Raw genomic sequence first — 24,459 nt, 5'->3', positions numbered from 1 at the left:
TATTTACAGAGGATGGGATCATGACATCACAACTGAGACTTAATAAATGTTACGTGTAGATAGTTCCTGTTTTTGAACTGTATCAGGGTTTTTTTCTGTTTTCAATATTACTCTAAGTTTATACTACGGTATGTAACATGACCAGAAGAGCCCCAACATGTGAACTTTAGTGAGTAATCTACACAAACTGAAAACAACACTTGGAATGTGTGACCCTTTTGAGGTTTCTCTGTTGCAGAGTTTTGTTTTCATTTCCAATCCGGCTAAAGCCAAGGGGCCAAATAATGCTGAAACCACATTGTATATTCACTATAATGTAATTTGAATCCCCATCTTATGGATACAAAATGTGTTGTCACATTATTGAAATGCCAAGCAACAACGGATTGCAGGTTTATCTGCCATGTGGAGGTTGATAACCAGGACTTCCTTTGCTCTGTGGGATATCCCATTTAAATAAGTCGAATTGAAGTATTAAGTGAAACTCATCCTATTCATACAACCCTCAAGTTAGCACCTCTTTTGGAATTCTGGGTGAAAAAATTATTTTTCTTCTCATTAATGCTAGCCTTTCAAATATAGGGGGCGTGCATAAGCGCACCAATGTGCCTACCGTCCCTGTCCTATTGTTTCTTTTATATATTTTTTTCTTATATGTATCCATGTATTTATAACTATGTTTTTACTTATACCTATTATCTTGTAAGCAATTGACAAATAAAAATAAATAAATAAAATTTGTCAGTTTGAATTTTGCCTTTTCTGTAATACAAAACTAAACTTGCTCAAAGATAGAAGGAAGCAGTTGAGAATCAAAGTCCAAATACATACTGCTTGCAGTTGCTTAGTATCATGACATAAAAGCCCAGCTAAGATTGAAAAATTTGAAGTGGAGAATTGGTAAGTATAGAAAGCACTAAGTACTGTTATTTTCTCCCTAACGGTTGCGATGTTCCTTAATGTTCAGTATTTCAGGCAGCAGCTAAGCACTTAATAAAAAAACAATTTTGTATTATTGTGTAGCAAAATCAATTGCATATATTAATGTCAAAAATTCAATTACAAACAAGCCAATTGAAGGGCCTAAAGCCACAGTAGCTGCACTGTTCTTTATCTTCCTCCACCAATTTTTAAGTGTGTAGAAACTAGAGCTCCCACTTACCTGAATATCCAGATAAGAAGTTTCCTCTGTAATTCTTCAAAATACATTGGATGAATGTTCTGATTTAGGTGTGGTGTGAGTTTTTGCTATTGTTTTAAGCATAACTATTAATTCTCTTGTGATGCTACCAACAGCTTGGTCTTCAGCAACAGTTGGTTTCTACAGATGTTTAGCCAATCTTCCATACCTTTACTTGAAAGAAAGTCATGTTGAGATAACCAAGTGAGGTGGCCCTTAAACTAAAGTGCACAACTCTAAATTCAACTAATGTAAATGGGATTGCATTTAGAAGGCAATTCTCATAGTGGAACTACTTGGAACTGTGGCTTATGCTTGGTTGCTCTCTTTACATGCACTCTTCCCTATTACAGGCCATCAACACCACCAGATTTCCTATTTTGCATGTCATTATCCAGAATTAAAGTTACCATCTCCAGCATTATAAAATGTGCCTAACACTAGAAAATACAATCACTGCTGTTCAAGTGGCCATCATAAACCTGATGAATTAGGTGTAGAACAGAAGGAAGCGGGGGGAGCAAATGATTTATTAACTAAGGTCATTTCTCTAATCTTAATACTTTTGAATAATTTAGTGTGTCAAGTGGTCAAAGTGCTTCTCAAATATTATCTCAGCAATGCTTGCAATTGCCCAGTAAAGTCTTATCTTCATATTTCACTTTGGTGGCCAAGGAGAAGACAGTGACAACTGAGGTATCCTCGTGAGCTGGACGTGAGTGACTGCCAAATAATAGTTCAATCAAGGTATCCCTAAACAGAACCAAGTTGAATTTTTTTAAAAAAGCAAATGAACATTTGAGCCAATCAGAAATCTTTCACTCTCTTTTATTGCAAAGAAATATACAAACAATTTTGGGAGTTCAGAGAGAAATGTTAGAGGAGATACTTAAATGAGAATGGAAGGATGGGGTTATACACAATATTAATCCCACAAAATATTTAAAAGGTAAAGTATATAATCTGCAACCTATCTGTAATACTAGTATAAAAAAAGGCAACTAAATGAATAAAAAGTGAACTATGACTCTCCTTCAAATAAAACTTGTACTCCTATTGTTCTGCAATGTTAGAATAGGATGGCTTAGTATATCATTGTCTATGGAGATTCTCAGTCATCCAGGTCATGGTTGTACCAAAGGTGCTTTTTCAGGAGGCAACTGGACTTTCTTCAAAGATGTTTCTTCAAAACTTCAGAGCTGAAGTAGCTTTTTGGATGAAAAGTGAAACGCCTTCAAAAAAAAACCCAGAAAGTCCAGTTGCCTCTTGAAAAAGCACCTTTGGGATTAATATATCATTGGTCATGAATATTTGAACACTATAAAATAATTATAATTATAAAAATTATAAAATAATTATTTTAATAATGCTCATCTACAAAAAAAAGACAAATTACTTTTTTATTAAAAAAAGCTTTTTAATGAATCCCCAGTCATGACACTTTCCAAAGTCCCCAAATCTTTCTGAACTTAATGTCAAAGCACTTTTTAAAAAAAATTCCAGAAGGGATCCTGTATCTTCTTCCTCTTGATGTTCTCATCTCACATCCAACAATGTTGATGATTTTGCATAAGCAAATTTTTCGAGTTACCTGTTGATGGCACAAGCAAATTCCAGGAAAAGAGAAATTTAAACCAACATGACTGGATTTACTGTAAGTAAAAGAATCACTCTCTTCCCTTCCAGAATTTTATTTTGGCTTAGGAAGGTACAGAAGGCACCCACACCATACAGGGACGGACTATTTAAAACAACATCAATCTAGCTCGTACTTGTGAACGTCTCCAATTTGAACGCATATCACATATTTAGACTGGCACTTAAAAGATGCCTGTACTACCATCAGGCATCTCAAATGTGAAAAGGCTGGCGGTGTTTCACAGGCAGAGGCAGAATCCGACTTTGCTACAAAGCAGCTTCTCTCAGGACTGCAACTTCGCAAAAAAGAAGCGGGGGGAGGACCAAGGAAGACCGTCCGGTTTCCCTCCCTTTCCTTTAATTTGCTATTTTCACCGCCCCACCCTAAATCTGCCCACAGAAAGAGCGGCTTCGGCGGAACATCTCTGGCCACGCCGACGGCGCGGCTCCTTCGGTTTTGGCGGCAACCCCCACCAGCTACGGGGTGCTGGGATAAAGGCGGGAAAGGGTCTTCAGCTGCCTCTGGTCCAGCTACCCGGCTCCGCGGGGCCTCTTCCCGTCCCGGTGGCCAGGCTAGTGACGGGCAGGACCAGAGGCTGCTGGAGCCGCATGGATTCCTCGTAAGTGGGCAAATATTTCACCTCTTCGTAGTTGGGCAGCTGCAAAAAGACGGGCGAGACGACGTGCAGAAGAGGGGGCGGCAGGGACGCCTCTCGGCCCCGGCTGTCCAGCAGCGAGTCCTGCGAGGTGGCGGCCGTCCCATTCAGCGGGGTGACGCGGGAAAGCGAGTCCTGCTCTTCCGCGTCGTCATCGTCGTAATCCGCCTCCTCCTCCTCCTCGTCTTCCTCTTCCTCGTCTTCCTCCTCGCCTCGTTGTCCCGGGCGCCGGCGTCGCCTCCCGTGCCTGCGGGGGTTGGGGCAGATGATCCGCTGCAGAAAATACCCGATGGCGAAGAGCACCAGCAAGATGAGCAGCCCGGAGAGCTTCCGCACGAACCAACCCACGTTGTCCAGGAACGTGTGGAAAGGCAGCTTGCAGCACTTGGTCTCCGCGTAGGTGGCGTTGCCGTAGCTGCAGCAGCTCTCCTGCGCGCCGCATTTCTGCGCGACGCAGCTGCCTTGGCAAGGCTGCCACAGCAAAACGGCGCCCAGCGCCAGCAGCCCCGGGGGGAAGCTGCCGCCCGTCATCTCCCCCCTCCTCAGGGATGAGGAGGAGGAGGAGGGCTGCTGCGCTCGCTCCGGCCCGTCGCCATGGCCCGTCGCCTCCGCGCTCGCTTCCTCTCCGGCTTCTTTGCAAAGTCTCTTTTCCCGGGCGCGCAACTCCCAAGCCCGGGAACAGCGGAGGGTGGGGTGCCTTGGCAACCGCAAAAGGAAATCCCCCCCCCACTGCCGCCGCCGCCTCGCCTTCAGGCGGGATCGCCTTCACTCCCGCAACCGAGATCTTGGACGCGGCGAGGTGGAGCGGGTCTTGCCGGCGAAGGCGGGCGGCGAGGCGGGAAACGCGGACATGTTGCACGCGGGTGATGTCTGCGCAGCCGGGCAAGGGGTTAACGGGGCCGATCCGCTGGGCCTTTGCAGCGCTTTAATCTTTATTAATACAGCTGTCGTCTTCTCCTCTCGTCAACGCTCGCTCCCCTTCGCTCGGCTTGAGTGCCTCTGCTTAAGTGATTGGATTTCCCTCTCAGCGTTATTTAAATTTACTTGCTTCCGAGGCTGGCTTTCCATATTTCTGATTAAAAATTGATGATCATCATTTGGCTGATGTTAATAGGCTTAATGCAACTCCTTTTTCCATTAGAAAGGTTGTGTTTCCTTCCCCCCCTTTCCTCCCCCCCTTTTCTGGCTGTGTCTTTGCTGGCCAAGAGATGGTGGTGACTTTTCTTTCCTATAGAATTTGAAGGATCCACCAAAATAGCCACTATGGAGAAAATAAGCCAAGGCCAAAGTTTGGAAATCCAGCAGATGAAAAAAAGGCAAGACAGTTTTTCCCAACTTCCTATCTTCAGATCTAGTTTGAGATGTTGAATTAGGGAGCTGCTTGGAGATAACAAGAGTAGGTGATCTTCTCACAGCAGGGCAACCTGGACAAAGTTGACAATCACAGTTCATTGAATTACCTGGATTTGCAGAAAATGCTGAGCCATCGACTAGTCCTTCACATTTCCATTTGCAATAACTGAATTCACTAGGGTTCATACAGCATCCAAAATTGGGAAGTGTTTTTGAGTTAACACACTTAACAAATTTGGTGATCCCAGCTAATTGTGGCTGATTGATAAACATAGAGTTAAACGAAGCACATTTTGAAGGGGTCCTTGGTGTTCTCTGAGCTTGATTGATTTCTTGCAGAAGTTTGATTACTCAAAGTTGGTAACATATTACACAGTTTGAGTAATGAAATGTCTGCAATACAACAACCAAGCTCAAGAGACCACCAAGGATTCTTCATTTCAACTACAAGCTACAAATATTCTCCAATATCAGAAAGCACATTTTACTGTGCAAACTTGCTGGAGAAAGACCGGGAGACTCTTGCAAATTAATTGGAAAAAGATTGGGAAGGAATAATGAGGTAACAGTAATGAAAGTAACTTAACAAATTTGAAGCATTATTTCTAGTTACGACTTGGAGCAGGGGTGTCAAACTTGATTTCATTAAGGGCCACATCAGGGTTGTGTTTGACTTTGACTTGGGGCTGGGGTGGGCATGGCCAGGGTGGGTGTGGCCAGCTCGATGTCACTCATGTTGGGGGCGCCTGTGGTGGCCTGAGCACTCTGCCAGTGAAAATGGGCTCTTGAGCTGTTTCCGGCTGCGAAGGCTTCCTGCAACCCTCTGCCAGCGAAAACAGCTCGAGAGGCCCATGTGCAGTCTTCCTGAGCTCCATTTTCGCTGGCAGTCCGGTCCTTCGCAGTTTCCAGGGTGGCCCCGTGGGCCAGATCTAAACACTCCATGGGCTGGATCCAGAAATTATTGTATCATTTGCAGTAGGGTAGGACTCTTGAAGGTGATTAAAACTGGAAAAATAAGAGAAGGATTTTTTTTTCTTACAACAATAACACATCTTTTTACATGAAAATCGATCTCCAAGAAGTTACAAATTAAAAGTCTGATTTAAAGATTGAGCATAGAAAGGAGTCTGAAAAAAAGGCAAAGATATATACAACAACAAACTTACAAATTTTTGTTCTCCTTTGTTAACTTGCTTAGGCCTTACAGTTATTTCTTAGCAAAACATGATGGTGAAACAATAATAAATGCAACTCATTCTAAAAATGCTTGCTTTTCTGCCTTATTTTCTACCTGAACAATACTAATTTAAAAGGCACTTATGGCCAAAACAGATGTAAAGTAATATTTTAAAGAAAAACCGGTCTTCTTTGCCAGTTGCTCGTTGCATCACAGGCAATAGTGAAATTGAAAGAAGCCCAAATGTATGGCAGTTCCAAAAGACTGAACAGAAATAAGATAGTGTTATTTTAAATAAAGTTTTTTTAAATCAATGTACAAACCCACTTTCTAGCGGTGGAGACAAGCAAGAGGACTTGTAGGCCATTCAGGAACCTATTTGCAAAACTCTCCCTGTTAGTCCCATGGTGGTTTATTAAAGTCAATTAAATCCATTTTCTGGACCTTATCCACACACTTGTCTTTCCTCAGCACCCGGAAATCTTGCTAACTATGTTGAAGACAAATCTCCAGTCTTCCTCTCAGTGCCAATGATAATTTTCCATTGAAAACACAATGCAGTTTCCTATGCAAACGTTCTGATCCACAAGGAAGAATCTGATTGAAATTGGTCATCTACATCGCTCCATTTGGCATACTGCATACTGGATTGTTTCAGTCCATCTGGCCAGAGGTCTCTATGCTTCCAGGCCAATTCTGCTTTGGCTCCTGGAAGGAACAGAAAGTCTCTAGCAACCAAGTCATTCTTTCTGTTGAGGCTCAAGTAGGAATAGTAACGTTCCGGAAAATTTTCTAGCAGGTTGCTATTCATACCTATAACCTCCACTACTTGACATTTCTCTTCTCTCCTCTTGGCACTTTTTCTGGATGAAAGGAAGAAAATGGCAAGCTGAAAGAAGAAGAAGCAAGGTCCTTTGTTCTTCCTGCTTCTTCTTTACAACTACTACTTCCTCCAAGCTCTCATCAAAGCTATCTCAATGTTTTGAGGGCACCAAATTTGGTGATCTGTTTTGGAAACACAGCAAGACATGAGGGTGGGTAGGCAGTGATTTCATAATGGAAAACACATCATTGGGCTTGGGGGAATAAAAGAGCTCAGAAATCTGCAGAAAAAGCATTTTAATATTTTCTCAAAGTTTCAGATTATTCATTTATGTTTCCTATCTGCCAAGTTGAAAGAAGCCAGGGATATTGTATTCAAAAACATCTGGGGACTGCCAGGTTGCCTGTATCTATAGGGAAAGTGGTTGCTAATGTCTGTGTAATAGGTTAAGTTAAAATATACAATTTGGTTCAGGAGCTTCATTGTAAACTGGGAGTTACCAATAGCATATTCTACATTTTTTCACTTATACTTAACCTAAAGAACTCAAAAATATGCCCATGACATTTTGATTAGTCTTTAAAATGGATTTTCAAGGGATTAAGAAGGCTACATTTTATTTTGGATAATACCAAATTGACTGTCCAAGTTTTGACCACTTAAATGTCTGTTCCCTTAAATTAGACAAAGATAAATTTGGGATAAACAGCAAGTAGATGTGATATGGATTAACCCCTAGTTTGCTTTAGGTTATCTGGCATTTTGCAACTAGTCACAACCACTGTAGCTACCTTTTTGTGAACTTCTAGTGCAGACTTTTTTTTAATACATTCAAAACATACTTTCAAAATGTTCACAAATCCCAAATATTCAGGATCGTTCTTTTATTGTAAATGTTTTAATTTACAATAAAATGTGTCCATTGTGGAATTGCTTTTACAGTGAAAAGTCAGTTTAGAAAAGTTCATAAATAAAATCAACTATTGAAAATCCCACTGAGAAAAGAGAAAGGTTGGTATAAGGTTGGTATAATGCAGTCTTGAATGAAATTTTTGCTACAAATCTTGGTTTGTTCTGTAACAACATAAGTGTCATACCCTCTCTTCCATAAACTTGCGAATTTAGAGCTTATTGTGGCCACAGAGAATCATAGAGATACATAATTCCCATCTGAAAATGAACTAATAGGGTTAAATATATCTAATTTTTGTACTGTGCTTTCCAAGGGATACCTTTGTTGATGACTAAGCTCAAACAATCCAATTTTTTTGTTATTAAGGGAAGAACACCCTTTGAAGATGGAACTACGCTTTCAAAATCCTTCACTAACCACAGAAACTTACACTTTGAAGGTATCTAATGCAGATTTAAAATCCAATGGTAAGAATCTCTCCACTCTTATTTCTGCTCATGTGCAAATAGCATTGCAAAGCAGAAAGGACACAGGACTAAACAACTTTTCTGTCATGCTGAGTTCCACAAATCAGGCCATCATTTTGGCTTTGCATGTTGTAGCAATTCAACAATTGCAATTTGCAAACCATAGTGCAAAATGTATGTTGCATGAAGCCAACCACTTGTGAATTGGCTAATTCCATGAAATTATAGTTTATACAAACTTATACAAGCCATGGCTTAGCGTGACATAAAAACCAATTTTGTAAATTGTACAAGAGTAGAGCAAATTCAACAAAAGCCTGCCTTTGGATTAAGTTTTCTTGAAGTTCAAATTCATTACACCACATGGAATTCCTGTTTAAGGAAAAAAAAATATGGGTTTGGGTTGAAGAGCAGTGGAACGTGTTTTCTGGAAGAATCTGGGAGGAACAAGCTTTTGCTCAGCTGTATTCAAGATGTTTATGTGAAATACTGTATGTATATTCACATCTTAATTTTACACTGAAAGGTCAAAATCCAATACAGTTGGATTTATTTCCCTTATTTTCAATATCTCCAGGGCTCTAGGCATGTCTACTTTACAATGACTATTGTCATTGTATTAAGAAAAAATTAAGAATGGTTAAAAACACTACTAATACCAGTAAAACCATATCATGAAAAACGCAAAGATTCAAATTAAGATCATAAACTACAAAGGTGGACACTAATGTCAACCATTTCAGTATAACCACCTGGCAACTATTACTAAGCATAAATGACAGAAAATCAATTGGTTTTGATTTATTTATATTTTGAAGAGTTGCTCTTTTCCCAGATCCAATGGAACACTTAACCTCATTGTTCAGAGAAACAAGGATCATACCTTTAGACAGAAACTGAAATGTTCCTAACATATCTAGCTTGGGCCACAATGTCAGTAACAATTTTCTTAGTGAAATACCTTCTTGCGTAGCCAACAAAAACACATACATTTTTATAAGGCATAAGAAATAAACATTCTTTTTAAAAGAATGAAACAAGATGTAAGCTTATGAATGTTCCTTCAATAGACCTTGAAGCTATTCTAAAATTATTATCTGGTGTTGAAATTAGTGCTAGACCTACAGGTCCAATGCCTCCTTTAACTCTGTCAAAATAATTCGCAATGCCAAAGGGCTGGTTTTGGCATAACTGTCTCCACTATTATAGACTGTTGGACTTCCAAAAGATTTTACAGATTATTTGGAACTCTTGCTTTATGTAACATAAAATTTCTACTTTCAGAAACAGGAATGGTAATTTACCTTTTTCTGTGGAACAGACATAATGCCTGGCCCAAAGTTAGTCATGTTATGTATTTGGACATCTAGGCAATAATTAAAGGCACAGATCTACACAGAATCCTGCATCAGAGATAGGATGGCACATGCACAGTAACATGATTGTTTGATGTTCTGCCACTTTTGTCCCAAAGGTGCTTTTTCAGGAGGCAGGAAAGAGGAAAGATTGCAGACTATAGCAATCAGGAGCACCATTCAGGTGACCCTAAAGATGAGGATTAACCTCCAAGTGCTTCAACTACCCTCTAAAAGATGCAAATGACCAGCTGTCTGCAAGGATTATAAATCCTTCCATTCCCACTGTCCTGTCAGAGCTGAAGAAGCTTCATGGATGAGAAGTGAAACGTCTTCTAAAGAAAAACCGAAGAAAGTCCAGTTGCCTCCTGAAAAAGCACCTTTGGGACAACCATAATCTGGATAACTGAGAATCTCTACAGACTTCCATTAATGATAGCAAGAACTAGCACAACCTAATGCTGATCAGCTGACCAATGAAAAAGGTAGGTAGGACTTCTTATGTCTACCAGGCTGCATTGTTTGATGTTGAAGACTGTATGTTATTTCCCAGACTGAAGATGTGTCCAATCCATGTACTAGATAAAATTTGTGAAAACCATAAACTAACGTTAAGGAAAATTAGGGTAGATAGCTTCAAAAGGAGACTAAGCAAAGGAGCAGAAAAAAGCCTCTTTTTAGAGATCACCTGCTACTAAGTCTGAAGAAGCAACTCATAGATTCTGTCAGCGATCCAGAAAACTTCAACAAATAAGCCTGAGACAGGCATGCTCTCAAAGTCTCCTTTTATTAGAGTAGTAAACTGGCACATTTGGAAAATCCCGAATCTGAAAGTTCTGGGTTTCCCTCCAATAAGTAAAATATAAATCTACGCCCTGCTCCCATCATTCCATCACATGCCCCAATCACCGTCCGTCACAACTTGAGATGTCCCCTCTACTACTCCTCAGCCAGGTGCAGGAACAACATGACCTTGACTCTAAAGAAGAATGCTATCATGTCTAACCACATACACTCCATGAAATTCCCCCTTCCATCTTCCCAGGCTCAAGAATGTGGCAGCATATAAGCTTCTGCTGCTAATATGGCTTCTAAAGCTGACAGATTCGCTTACAAGTTGCCATCTGCTAAGACACTTGTTACCTACATCAAAAACTACAGTATATAATCGTGACAGTTCCCACAATGTGTTAAACCAAAATCAAATCATCAACTCTTTCCCATTTGTTGATTTTTAAATTTATACTTTCAACTTTCCCTGCCATTAATCGTTTAAACCTCAATGTCTACCTGCCTCCTTATGTACATATTTTCTTTCACTCCCCTACAAATGGACTCATCAGCTGCAAGAAGAAATGAAAAACTGTTCTTCTGTTTAGACTTCCTCCATTTTTTATTTTTTATTGTGTCTTATGTCCTCCTTTTGATCTAAGAGTTAAGAGACAGTCAATTAAAAAACTCTACACAAATCCTTTTGTAAGCATGTAGTTTGCTTTTGAGAGTTTTACTTTGAGAGCTTGTTTGATGCAGTGGTTAAGGCATCAGGCTAGACACCGAGAGATCTTGAGTTCTGGTCCTGCTTTGGACATGAAGCTAGCTGGGTGACCTTGGGTCAATCACTTTCTCTCAGCCCTAGGAAGGAGGGCTTTCCAACTTCAGTAAGCCAGCAAAGTATAGGGAAGCACACCTAACGGTGTAGAGAGGATCCAGCGCATAAATGAGTATATCCAACCTGTTCTTTTAATCTTTCGTCTTTTCCAAACCTATTTTTATAGAACCAATCACCAAATTAACACAGAATAATTGATTGTGTCATTAATGCAATATAGTGTAACACCAAAGTGATGGCTTATCTACATTAACTATTTTGAGTTGGAGGATCAAATCCTTCACTTCAGCAAAGCTTAGGCAAGTATCTGAACCACATCAGCATTGCTTACATGCACAGAACCAATATTGTAGGAAATTCTTTGTTTAGGGATCTAATTGGGCAAATAATAGGGGAGCAGGTTATTAACCAAGCGGTCCACAGATTGCCATGGAACACATTTAACCAAAATAAATTAGTTTTAACAACTAATTAGTAATTAAGGATATCATGAAATCTATTTGGGATTCTTTTTCTTAATAAGTGATATTTGTGATGACTTGAAAGTTATTCATTGATAAACTTTATGGCCTTAAAAATATATTTTAGCAGTTCAGACTTCTATATACAATGCAAATCCAACCAGAAAGTTGCAGAAATTAGTTTTAACAATTAATTAGTAATTAAGGGTAGCATGAAATCTATTTGGGGTTCTATTCCTTAATAAGTGATTTTTTGTGAAGATTTGAAAGTTTATTCATTGATAAACTTTAAGGCCTTGATGTGTGCTTTACAGGAATATATTTTAGTAGTTGAGACTTTTATAGGCAATGCACAATAATCAATACTGACAGCAAACTCAACAGAAATTGATTATTTTGAAGGAAGGAAATCATTAGACATTGATGTTCAGACTTTTTGCTATGATTTGATAAATTTATGTATTATCTTAAATTTTACAATTTTCCATTACTTTTTTGCAGAACTCAAAGGAGGCCTATTAAAAAATTGGCAAAAATGTGTAGCATGATCCAGGAAATGCTAAGCATATTCAAATCTCATGGATATAAAAAAGCCAATGTCCTGTTTATCATATGAAAGGATCTCGCTTATTGAATGGACAAACTGACAATGACTTTATCATTCATGCATTTAAACACAGAATTCCAAAGAGTAATGTTCTATACTAATGTTTCTCAACCTTGGCAACTTTACGTGCACTTAACTTCCAGAATTCTCCTTACATGATCAGAATTCATAAAAAGGTTTTCTAATTTTCAGATATATTCACTTAACATTTATAGCTCACAGCTGCCAGTCTTACTTTTATATCTGTAACTTCCTCCTGTACATGATATACTGAGCAGAAATTGTCTGATTACTTCAATGTTGAAAAATTAGAATATGAACAGGTTTAATATGGGCTGAGTAAACAAATACTAAAACCAAATATTTCTATGGTATAGGACCTCAGAGATATACAGCTTCATTTTTGCAGTTTCATATACTGTATGTTGCATCCCATTTTAAAATTGAAATTAGTGTGTAGGTCTGGTGTCCAATCATGATGAAATGAAATAATGAAATGAAATCATAAGGATGATTGTTAAACAAAATATATTTCATGGAAGACCAATGTGAGTTTATGTTTAAGCCATATAAAAATGCATTTACTAGAAATATTTAGAGCAAGAACAAGAATTCATGACTTGGATGCTATGCAGATTTCAGATTGTACCTAAAAATAGTGAAATTTTAAAAATGCATGGCGGCTGGTTCCTAGTATAGAAAATATATATTTGGTGTCTTAAAGGTATTGTGAATTTGCTAATAGTTAATGTTTACTACACATATTATGTTTGTTAAGTCAGATCATTTTTAAATTTGAACCCTGTAGTTTAATTTCAGTTTGAACTGCTTATCTTTTGAACATGAGTCATTCTCTCTCATTGAACTATGAACATCCTTTTTTCTCAAAGTCTATTATGTTTGTTATGTGCTGGTAGACCAATTCAAGGAGATGTTTTGAAGTTGCAGCAAACCACAACATGAATATTAGTCTCAACAAAGTTGATTCAATGCCAGGAAGATTAAACTTTCCCTCCCCTGTTGTGCAAAACAGAAAATTAGTATGCTATTTTCTGTAAAGAGACTTGAAAGAATTACAAAAAGACTAACGTGCAAACATGGCAAGGGTTAATGGATTATAATGAAAATTATATAGAAATATGATTAGCAATAACAATAGCACTTAGACATATACTTCATAGTGCTTTACAGCCCTGTCTAAGCAGTTTACAGAGTCAGCATATTGCCCCCAACAATTATGGCTGTAATGGATTTCAGTATTTCCATTATAAGTCATGAGGGCTATAAGTCGAGGCACCCACATGATCGGACCCGATCTTTCAACTTTTTTGGTGCTCATTACTTAAAGACCTGTGGTGGCACAGTGGTTAAAATGCAGTACTGCAGGCTACTTCTGCTGCCTGCTGGCTACCTGCAATTTGGCACTTTGAATCTCACCAGGCTCAAGGTTGACTCAGCCTTTCATCCTTCCAGGGTCGGTAAAATGAGGACCCAGATTGTTGGGACAGTATGGTGATTCTGCAAACCAGTCAGAGAGGGCTGTAAAGCACTATGAAGCAGTATATAAGCCTAAATGGTATTGCTAATGCTATTAATGCCCTGGTCATTAAGTAAATGCAATGGAAGCCACATATCCCTATGGGCATTGTTTCTGGAAACTGGCCAAAAAAGCCAGAAACTGGCAAAACGAAGGTAATGATTTTGCAGTCAAATGGTGGTGGAATGCTGCAATCTGCCATAAAGGTGAGCCAGTTACCAAGCAACTAAATGTCATGTGATTGGAGGCAGTGGTGTGCAGCCATCAGAACTCTGGAACTGGGTCACAAGTAGCTTTTTTTTTTGGGAGGGGGGTCTGTCTAACTTTGAATGATTGCTAAGCAAGAACTACCTGTAGATGTACTCTTTGAAATTTCTAAGTATTAGTTATTTCTCATTTAGGAACATGAACATTGGCCACTGAGCATGGATGCTTCTAGATAGACAGGTCCTAATATTGCCTATCAAGTCTATTTAGTTATGCCTGATGCCAGAACTTGTAAATTTTGAGCAACAACTCATGTTGAACCTGTTCACCCAGACTTGTTAAATTCCAAGTACTGCACATTTTCTTTTGCTGTTAATGTTCTGTGCCATGTGGCTTCCATAACATCTAATATGGATTTAAGCTATTTCATGGTTAATTATAGCTTTAACCACCTTAATTATTTTTAGTCTTTTTTCTTCTGTTTTAAGTTCTTTAAGTGATTTTAATTTGCCTTTGAATTAAAGCTGGTTTCTTTAATTTCTCCTTTTTTAGTGTGGTATTATTTTATCAGACAAAAAAGGGATAGGATTATCATTATTATAGATTTTTCTACCACCATTTTTCCTTTTTGAAAGAAGCGGAGGTGGAAGGGAAGAGTGTTCAAAATGAAAGACTTCTCATTCTCATGTGTTATAAAAATTTCTGAATAACTGAAAGAAATTGCATAATTTAAAAAAATCATCTGAAAGTGCCTAAACTATCAATGTATAAACTTAACTTAAACTGTAACTTAAAAATAAATGAGAAAGCTTTTTTTAAAAAAACAACACTATTACTTCATCATTCAAAAATTTATGTTTGAAGCAACTATATTCACAAGAATTTGAAATATTCATGGATAGAAATAATTTCTTCCCAGAGTTAATCATTCATTTGGCTTATTTAGGTGATCTTTAGAATTGTGATGCTCTTTTATTAAAATAAATATTTATGTAGAAATGATTCTACAAATGTTTGTGAAGCCTGCCAAACACTTGGTCAGAGTTCCCAGTTGCTTTTATTCACTAAGGAGAGTCCAATTCCAAATCTTAATAATAAAAATACAAGAAACTGAACTGTAAGTCAATTTGCACAAAGGGCAACCTAAGGTGATTCTAAAGTCAATACTTCATCTACTAATTCTGTCCCACCTGAAAGCTATCATGTAAATCTCTTCAAATACCATAATGTTCTCAGAAGATGCCTAGCTCTGATCCTCATGAACTTAGATGAGAAAAACTTCAAAGGATGCCCTTTGCTTTAACCCATTTTGGGCATTCCCTCCATCTTAGAAAGCTGTGAAAGGATGGAATGTGCATGTTGCCTATCCAATTTGTATAAACGACAGAAGAAGTTAAACCTTTATGTCCATATAAATGTGAGTCCAAGACTTAGTTTTGTTAGAAATGGTGGCTATGAATATGTGAAGATTAGAGTTAATAAGGGACCAAGTTCCTTAAGCAAACTGTTATCTACCCACTTCTATGTCCTCCTGAATTCCAGGTGAATGACTTAAGAGGGTTTTTGTGTCATTTGGGAAAAATGGATTTATTATGAAAACTTAGCACTGATGCCATGGTGAATTGAAATGAATCTATATATGTTAGCACCCAATAAAACATGGATAAAACAGACATCATAAATGTTAGAAGAACATTACAAAAAAAGAATGCAAGTGTAGACAGTGAACTGGAGAAATGTTGAAATGCAGTTGTGATTTGCTTATGGACTGACCACAACCAGGTTAATAAGTCTGTGAAGACTGCATCTGTACATGATGAGTGAGTGCTTTTTTTTTTCTTTAACAGACTGGAAGTATCAAGGGTGAATAAAGAAAAACAATGTGGTGGAATTTGTTAAGGAGCTTTGTGGAATTCTTATTGAAACACAGTTGTATTGGGCAAGGAACTTCGTTTTAGGCATATAGGCATACAGTCTAGGACAGGGGTCTCCAACCTTGGCAATTTTAAGACTGGCGGACTTGAACTCCCAGAATTCCCCAGCCAACAAAGTTTTGCTGGCTGGAGATTTCTGGGAGTTGAAGTCTGCTAAGGCTTAAAGTTGCCAAGGTTGGAGATCCCTGGTCTAGGATACAGGCCAGATTTTTGCTCTTCAAATGCTTATGAATGTAAGAAAGAAAGTATGTTCATATTTATTGATTCTAAGAAAGTGAATAATAAAGTGAAGAGGTTTCCACTGGAATATCTTGCATGAAAAGTTGAACATTGAATTTGATAAGATTGGTGTATAATGGACGTAAAGCATTTGTGTGAAAGAAATGGAACACCGTTCAACACTTAGTAGAGAGGGTATGAGATACATCCTAAGGGTATGAGATACATCCTTGGTTGTTTATCGATGGATAAATACATAAGGCATGCTTATGGTGGTTTAGAGATATGTAGATTGGGGCTGTGACTGTACATGTACATTTGAATGCAGAAAATGCTGTGTTGGTTAAAAAATTTGAATGATTTACAGAAATGTTAAATACTTGTATGAACATGAGGAATATGATTGTTATGATTAATATATCAAAAAACAAGGCAATTGTATTTGACAGGGAAAACAGAGTGCCTAACTGAATTTGTACATAAATGGTGAGAAAACTAGAGCAAACAGAGTAACTGTGTACATTGGCAGAATGTTTACTAAAGAAGAATTAATGAGACTTGCTGATGCTGATAAAAATTTGTGATCTGTTGCAAGGAATGTATGTTTGTTGAAAGAAATGGAAATGCCTGTCTGCATATAAGAATGAACAGAAAAGTGAGTGGCCAGTGGGACATAAACACTTTAGGGTGAATTGACCATATAAAGAAAATTAATAGATATTGAATTGTAAAAGAAAGAAGAGTAAATGGATAGAGAGGAAGACAGAGAAAGTTTTTTTTTTCATGGATGGTGTTGATGAGAACTTCAAAAAGAGAAAGATGAGATTAAAGAACAAAAGGCTATACATGAAACAGTAATGGAAGATAGGAAAGCAGAGATGATTTGCATGGTTAGAAAGTTATAGTAAGTAATAGTGAATAAGTAATAAGTAAAAGTGATGTTTGTGTAACTTTTTTATCTTTCTTTCCTTTTTATTCTTCTCCTCTTATTGCTTTAATTTCTTTGGCTCCTATTTCTTTTTCTGCACTGTGCTTTGTATTGTTTATCCTGTAACATGAGTATGTAAATATGTATAAGGTACAGTAAATATCAATCACTTGCAAGTTAGTTAAAATCCATTGCATGAAAACATTAGCAGACAGCATAGTTCATTTATCAAGGACTAACCCCATGTGAGATTTTCTTTTAGCTATTCATTAGTGTAATTTATATTGATGTATATTCTTTATTTTCTTTTCCTTTGGCCCTATCAATCTCCTCATTTTCATAATTATTCAATTGGAAGAGCTGCTAAGGCCATCAAAGTCAACCTTTTTTCAGCACAGGAAGGAATTCAAATTAATTTCCATTCTTTCTTTTCCCCTGGCTACAAATACTGTTTCAGACTGAGTTCAGATGCATGTGAATACAACACCTGAATTTAATTTCACTGGTTTTTATAGAAAATAATCCTGTATTCTACCATTATTAGCACAGTTCCCCTATCAACTCCTGAAAGCTCATCACTATACCTATCTTACATCTATGCAATAATTCATTGTTGACGTAACATGTACACATTTTTTAAATCAACAAATAGTACATGAAGCTAAAAGATTTCAATTACTTTTCATACAGCAGCTGGAAAGCAAGAAAATTCAGTGTGTAAACAGCATGAGTAAATCATAATGCTGGCCTGCAAAATTATCAAATTATAGTACTGCTGCAGAATTACATATAAAAAAGGGAAATGTTTATGGAGTTTCTCAGTCATCCAGATCATGGTTGTCCCAAACTGCTTTTTAAAAAGGCAATGGACTTTGTTTTTTCCTTTAAGACATTTGCTTCTCATTTATTTTTATTTTATTTATTTATTTATTTGTCAATAGTTTACAAGATAATAAACATAAGTACAAATACAGGAAATGGGTATGAATAATTAGGGACAAGAGGACAGGGATGGTAGGCACTACTGTGTGTTTATGTATGCCCCTTACATACCTCTTAGGAAAGGGGTAAGGTCAATGGTGGTTAGTTTGAGGGAAAAGGAGTGTTGGTTTGGGGATGTGACAACAGAGTCAGGTAGTATGTTCCAGGCATTGACCACTCTGTTGGTGATCTCATACTTTCTGCAATCAAGTTTGGAGTTTTGTACACTAAGTTTATATCTGTTGTGTGCTCTTGTATTGTTGCAGTTGAAGGTGAAAAAGTCATTGATTGGCAATACATTAAAGCAGATTATTTTATAAACTATGCTTAAGTCAAACCATAGGCGGCGTATCTAGATTCTCATCCAAGAAGCTTCTTCAATTCTGATGGAAGAACTTCAGAACTGGAGAAGTTTCTTGGATGAGAAATAGATACAGAATAACAGAGTTGGAAGCAGAGGTGGTATTCAGCAGGTTCTGACCAGTTCTGGAGAACCGGTAGCAGAAATTTTGAGTAGTTCGGAGAACCAGCAAATACCACCTCTGACTGGAGATTTTATAGTAACCTTCCGCTGCCTTGCCTACAAAACCACGCCACAGAACCGGTAGTAAAAAAATTTGAATCCCACCACTGGTTGGAAGGGACCTTGTAGGTCATCTAGTTCAATCTCAAGCAGCAGACCCCGACCATTTCTGACAAATGACTGCCCAGTCTCTTCTTGAAAGCCTCCAGTGATGAAGCACCCACAGCTTCTGAAGGCAAATTGTTCCATTGGTTGATTGTTTTCATTGTCAGAAAATTTATCCTTATTTCTAAGTTGAACCACTCCTTGATCAGTTTCTATCCATTGTTCCTTGTCTGGCCTATAGATATTTTGGAAAATAGGTTGTGACAGCCCCTCAAATATTAGAACTGCTATCATATCTCCCCTGGTCTTTTTCTTCATTAGACTAGCCATGCCCAGTTCTTGCAACCGTTCTTCATATATTTTAGCCTCCAGCCCCCTAATCATCTTGGTTGCTCTTCTCTGCACTCTTTCTAGAGTCTCAACAACGTTGTTATAGTGTGGTGACCAACACTGAATACAGTATTCTAGGTGTGGACTGACTAAGGCTTTATAGAGAGGTACTAGTACCTCAGTGATCTTGATTCATTCCCTCTCTTAATGCAATTTAGGATTGCATGGGCTTTTTTGGCTGTTACCACACACTGCTGGCTCATATTTAATTGATTGTCCACTAGGTATCCGAACTCCCTCTCACAGATCGTCTTCAAGTGAAATATCTTCAAGGGAAAAGCACCTTTGGGAAAAAGAAGGAAAATATATTGATATTCAGAAAGAGCAATACTATGACCTGGAGTAATTTAGAAGCTTTGCCTTCCTTCTGACTTTCTTCTAGGGGTCCCATTGTTCCCAAAACCACAATCTTCATTTCTCATCCACTTTCTCAGCAGGCCATAATGATGGAGTCATGAATGACTAAAGGGTGATTTCATTTCACTGTTATTTACAATTTAACTCAATAGCAGAACCTCTTCCTATTCTTTATGGTTAAATATAGCAACAGATTCTTTCCCATTCCCTTTTCTCTATTTTTTTTTACCACCCACACAAAGTACATGAGTCAGAGGAGCTGTTAAGAATGAGTGGTTCCCATCTGGCCAAGCTGTTCCTTGGCAGCTTTGTTGACTTTACTGATTGTATTCACACTCCTCAAGGTCACCTCAAACATAAGGAGGTGAAATAATGTCTGTCTGCAAAAGTTGTTTTCATGCCAGAATCTCAGTGTGTAATATAGAGGGATACATTTTTCAGGCAACCCTTTTCTAGCCTTCTAAGACTAAAATATTCCTCTAAAAGGAATATTATTGGAATATAAAGAATATTAGACCCCAAGAAAGAATTCCATTCCTTCTATTCCAATTTGATGTTACTCACTTCTGTTTTCACTGATTCACTTGCAGAATACAATCTTGATTTTTATTCTGAAGCATGAATCACAGAAAGATTGTTTCATCCATAGTTATCTGCTCCAATATTTGAAATCTATCACAAGCTGAGTCAAATCAAAGGTGAGCTTTGTTTCAAGGATTTACCTGAACATTAGATATATGCTATCCAAAGTTGCTTAGTATAGGGATAGGTGGCATACAAATTTAATAAATAAGGCAAAAATATGTGTATGGTGGCCTCTATTTAATTAACTGTGGCCATGCACAGGCTTTAAAGATAATGTAGGCAGATCTTAGAGACATCTATTGTCTGCAAATGGGTATTATAGGACCACCATTATGATACTGCAATGAGTCTTCTTTTTTATATAAAGAGTTTTTATTTTTTTAAAAAACAAACATACACATACAAAACATAAAAACATAAAACCATCTTCCATTTTATATACAATATGTCAGTTGGTTACGAATCTTTTGTACTATCCTTTTATAGTCATTTACTCACAGTTTATATCAATTTTCACATTGTCACACTAACATATGCTTATATATTTATAGTTATTAATCATCCATGACTAAACTATTTATTCCATCATTTTATACGAGATATTCCAAATTTTATCTTAAAATTTATGTTATACTTTCAACCAATGGTTATATATGTCTATATTGTATTTTATATCAATCTATTAAATTTCTATCACAGAATTATCTAGTCAAAAAGACATTACCATGTCTTTTTATCCAACCATTGATAAAACAAATCCCATATCATATAAAATTGTTTATCTTCTTGTTCTCTAATTTCAAATGTCAATTTACTCATTTCAGCACAGTCCATAATTTTCTTAATAACTTCCTCCTGCATAGGTATTTTATCGTTTTTCCAATTCTTAGCAAATACAATCCTAGCTGCTGTTAATACATTTACAATCAAATATTTCAACTCTTTGTTGTATATTTCCAGTATAATTCCCAATAAAAAGATCTCTGTTTTAAAGTCTATATGTTGTTTTATCATTTTTTCCAACCATGTGTGGATTTTAGTCCAATATTTCTTTGCGTCCGAGCATGTACACCACATATGGTAATATGAACCAGGTATCTGATGACATTTCCAGCATTTGTCCGATGTATTCTTAAACATTCTCATAAGTCTCGTCGGGGGTAGGTGCCACCTATAAAACATCTTATACAGATTTTCTTTTTATGCTGTTGACATTCTCATTTTATAATTTTGAGACCACAATTTTTGCCACTTTTCTAAATCAATCCCTTATCCAAAATTTTCCCCCCAAGCAATCATTGTTTCTTTAACTTGTTCCTCCTCCAATTTAAATTCTAATAGATGTCCATGAAGTTTTTTAATTACCTTTTCATCAGTACCCATCAAAATTTTATCTAAATCAGTCAACCTATCATAAATACCTTCTGTTTTAACATCTTTATCAAATCTAGTTTGTATTTGCAGATATGAAAACCAATTCATTTTTACACCTTGTTCTTCCAACGCTTGCATAGATTTAAGTTCACCCTTTTCATTCAATATCTCCCCATATCTAACTGTTTGTTCCTTTTTATATATTATTGGATAAGAAAAAGCTTCAATGGTAGATATCCATAATGGAATTTTAAAATAATATTGTCTTTTTATCTTGTCCCAATGCAAAAACAATGCCTCTCAAATGTAATGCCTTCTAAAATACCCCTGTGTTTTAGTTCCCTTATACCAAAGAAAGGCATGCCATCCCAATAGCAAGTCACGCCTTTCTAAGGTCAGTAGTCTATTGTTCCTTAATATTATCCATTCCTTTACCCACATCAAATTTGTCACCTGGTAATACAACTCCCAGTTAGGCAAGGCAAACCCTCCTCTTATTCTTGCATCTTGTAACAATTTTAATTTTATTCTTGCTTTTTTGCCCTGCCAAATATATTTCAGCACAATTCTATTTAAGTCTTCGAAAAATTCTTTCCCTAGTCAGATTGGAATTGTCTGGAATAAATATAAAACTCTAGGCAATACATTCGTCTTAATTGTAGATATTCTCCCAATCAATGATAGTGGTAAGTTTCTCCATTTTGTCAAATCTGTCGCAATCTGCTGTTTGAGTTTAAGATAATTATCCTCCTTCAGTGTGCTACATCTTGGTGTGATGTATATCCCTAAATACTTAACCTTTTTTTGTGACCTGTATTTCTAAAACTTTTCCAACTCTTTCTTTCGTCTTACTAACATTCTTTGTTAATATCTTTGTTTTATCTTTGTTTATTTTCAAACCTGCTACTTTTCCATATTCTTCTATTTTTTCTATTAATTTAGGTGCTGTTTCCAATGGCTCTTCTAATATAAATACCAGGTCATCTGCAAAAGCTTGCAATTTATGCTCTTTCTTTTTGATTTTCATTCCTTTTATTTCTTTGTCTTCTCTAATATTCCTATTCAACACTTCCAACATTAACACAAACAGCAGGGGCGGCAGTGGACAACCTTGCCTTATCCATTTTCTTATATCTATAGATTCTATTAGTTCTCCATTTACCATAACCTTTGCAGTTTGTTCATAGTATATCGTTTCAGTGGCTTGAATGAATTTTTTTTACCAAAGCCCATTTGTTCCAATTGCAATAACAGAAATCTCCAACTCACATTGTCAAAGGCTTTTTGTGCATCTAAAAACATCAAAGCCATTTGCTTCCCAGGATGTGCCTCATAGTATTCCAGAGTATCCAAAATAATTCTTACGTTGTCTTTGATTTGTCTCTTTGGCAGGAATCCATTTTGATCAATATGGATAAAGTTATTTAAATATCTTTTTAGTCTTTCTGCCAAAATCGAAGCAAACATTTTATAGTCTGAATTTAATAGGGATATAGGTCTGTAATTTTTAACTTGCTGCATCCTCCTTCAGTATAAGTGTAATATATGCTTCTGTCCATGTTTTGGGTATTCTTTTCTTCAACATAACTTCATTCATAACTTCTAATAAGTGAAGATTCAATATTTCCTGGAAAGTCTCATAAAATTCCGCTGGTAAGCCATCTGGACCTGGTGCTTTTCCAACATTCTGTTTTTTTAAGGCTTCTGTTAATTCCGTCATTGTTATATTCCCTTCTAGCATTGTTTCAATACCTTTAGGTATCTGAGGTAAATTCGCTTTCTGTAAATATTGCTTAGCTTTTTCTTCTTGAATATTCTCTTGAAAATACAATTTCCGATAGTAATCTTGTATAATATTTTTCCTCTCCTCATTTCCATAGCAAGCATGTCCTTCTTCATTTATTAGTTGGCTAATCCTTCTTGATTCTCTCTCCTTTCTCAATTTATAGGCTAGCCATCTGCCTGGTTTATTTGCATCTTCAAAGTAATTCTGTTTAGCATTTTTAATTTTTTTGTGCTAGTTCCTCTTTTTCCATTAGTCCCATTTTATGTTTAATTATATCCATTTTATTTTTAATGTCTTTTTTTGCGGGGACTTCTGTAAATCTTTTTCCAATTTTTTATAATCATCCTCCAATATTTTGAAAGTCTTTTTCTGTTTTATATTTCTTTTCCTTGTGTAGTCTACTATCAAGCCTCTTGTGTAGGCCTTCATCATGTGTCAGAGGTTCTGTAGAGATGTGTCCTCTTTTCTATTTTTGCAATGAGTCTTCTGAGAAGCTATGTTGCATCAACTATTTATTAACATAGTAATTTCTGCAAGCATAAAATAGAACATTTAATGATGTCTAACATTTAACAGTACGCATAATCTTCATACAAATCATTAATGTTCACTTGGAAGTAAATTTCATTTTATACTGTTGGAAGAAATTTCCTTCTGGGTTCAGTTCCAAGTGCTCTAGCCAATTTATGGGAAGGGTCTGTTCCGATCTGGACCAAATGCCCTGAGCTATCTGGCCCTGCATATGGGAACCCCAACCCAGGAGGCTGGCATCGGTGGTTATCACTAGCCTGTCTGGGTTCCCTGAACAGGAGTCCCCTCCAGATAGATGGGGAATGCCACCAATTGAAAGATCTCCAGATTTGTGGCGGGAGTGGGACCTTGATGGATGAGTGGCTGGTTCCTGCTCGTTGGTAGGGAAGCAAGAACCATTGGAGGGCTCGGGAGTGGAGCCAAGCCCACGGGACGATGCCAATACAGGAAACCATCTTCCCCAGAAATTTGGACAGCAGCAACGGGGGGACAATTTGGTTCAATGGTGGACAGGACCACATTGCTTGGAGCTCCAAAGTGAAAAGACAACCACATGCTTCAAGATGTTGGGTGAAGGAAAAGAAGGAAAAAAGAATGAAAAGGGGCAAGATGCTGAGAGTGCAATTGTTTTATACCCTCTGTTGGGCTCCACCTTAGTGTTTCCTGTTCCTGTGTAAGAAATGTATCCCATTGGCTGTCAGACTCCCAGGGCGGAAGCTAACTTTGTAGGCTTTGTCTGGACCTCATGGCTTCACCTGAGTGC

At 37.3% G+C, this 24,459-nt stretch overlaps 1 protein-coding gene across 1 annotated transcript; it reads right to left on the bottom strand.

The window, feature by feature from the left end:
* Positions 1 to 2,592: 2,592 nt before the first annotated feature.
* On the bottom strand, positions 2,593 to 4,092 carry C4H3orf80 (chromosome 4 C3orf80 homolog). The gene has a single exon (XM_026666996.2). The coding sequence runs from the start codon at positions 4,003 to 4,005 to the stop codon at positions 3,331 to 3,333; it is 675 nt and encodes a 224-aa protein (XP_026522781.1). The 5' UTR covers positions 4,006 to 4,092; the 3' UTR covers positions 2,593 to 3,330.
* Positions 4,093 to 24,459: the final 20,367 nt, after the last annotated feature.

Source organism: Notechis scutatus, chromosome 4 (genome assembly GCF_049901735.1).
Source record: "Notechis scutatus isolate UNSWTSFEM ecotype Mainland chromosome 4, rNotScu1.2, whole genome shotgun sequence".
Lineage (NCBI taxonomy): Eukaryota > Metazoa > Chordata > Lepidosauria > Squamata > Elapidae > Notechis > Notechis scutatus.
Note: the sequence above shows the minus strand (reverse complement) of the source record. Positions and strands in the feature narration are given on the sequence as shown.

Coding starts and splice junctions, on each gene's coding strand:
- C4H3orf80 (XM_026666996.2), bottom strand. CDS start 4,005: ATGACGGGCGGCAGCTTCCCCCCGGGGCTGCTGGCGCTGGGCGCCGTT.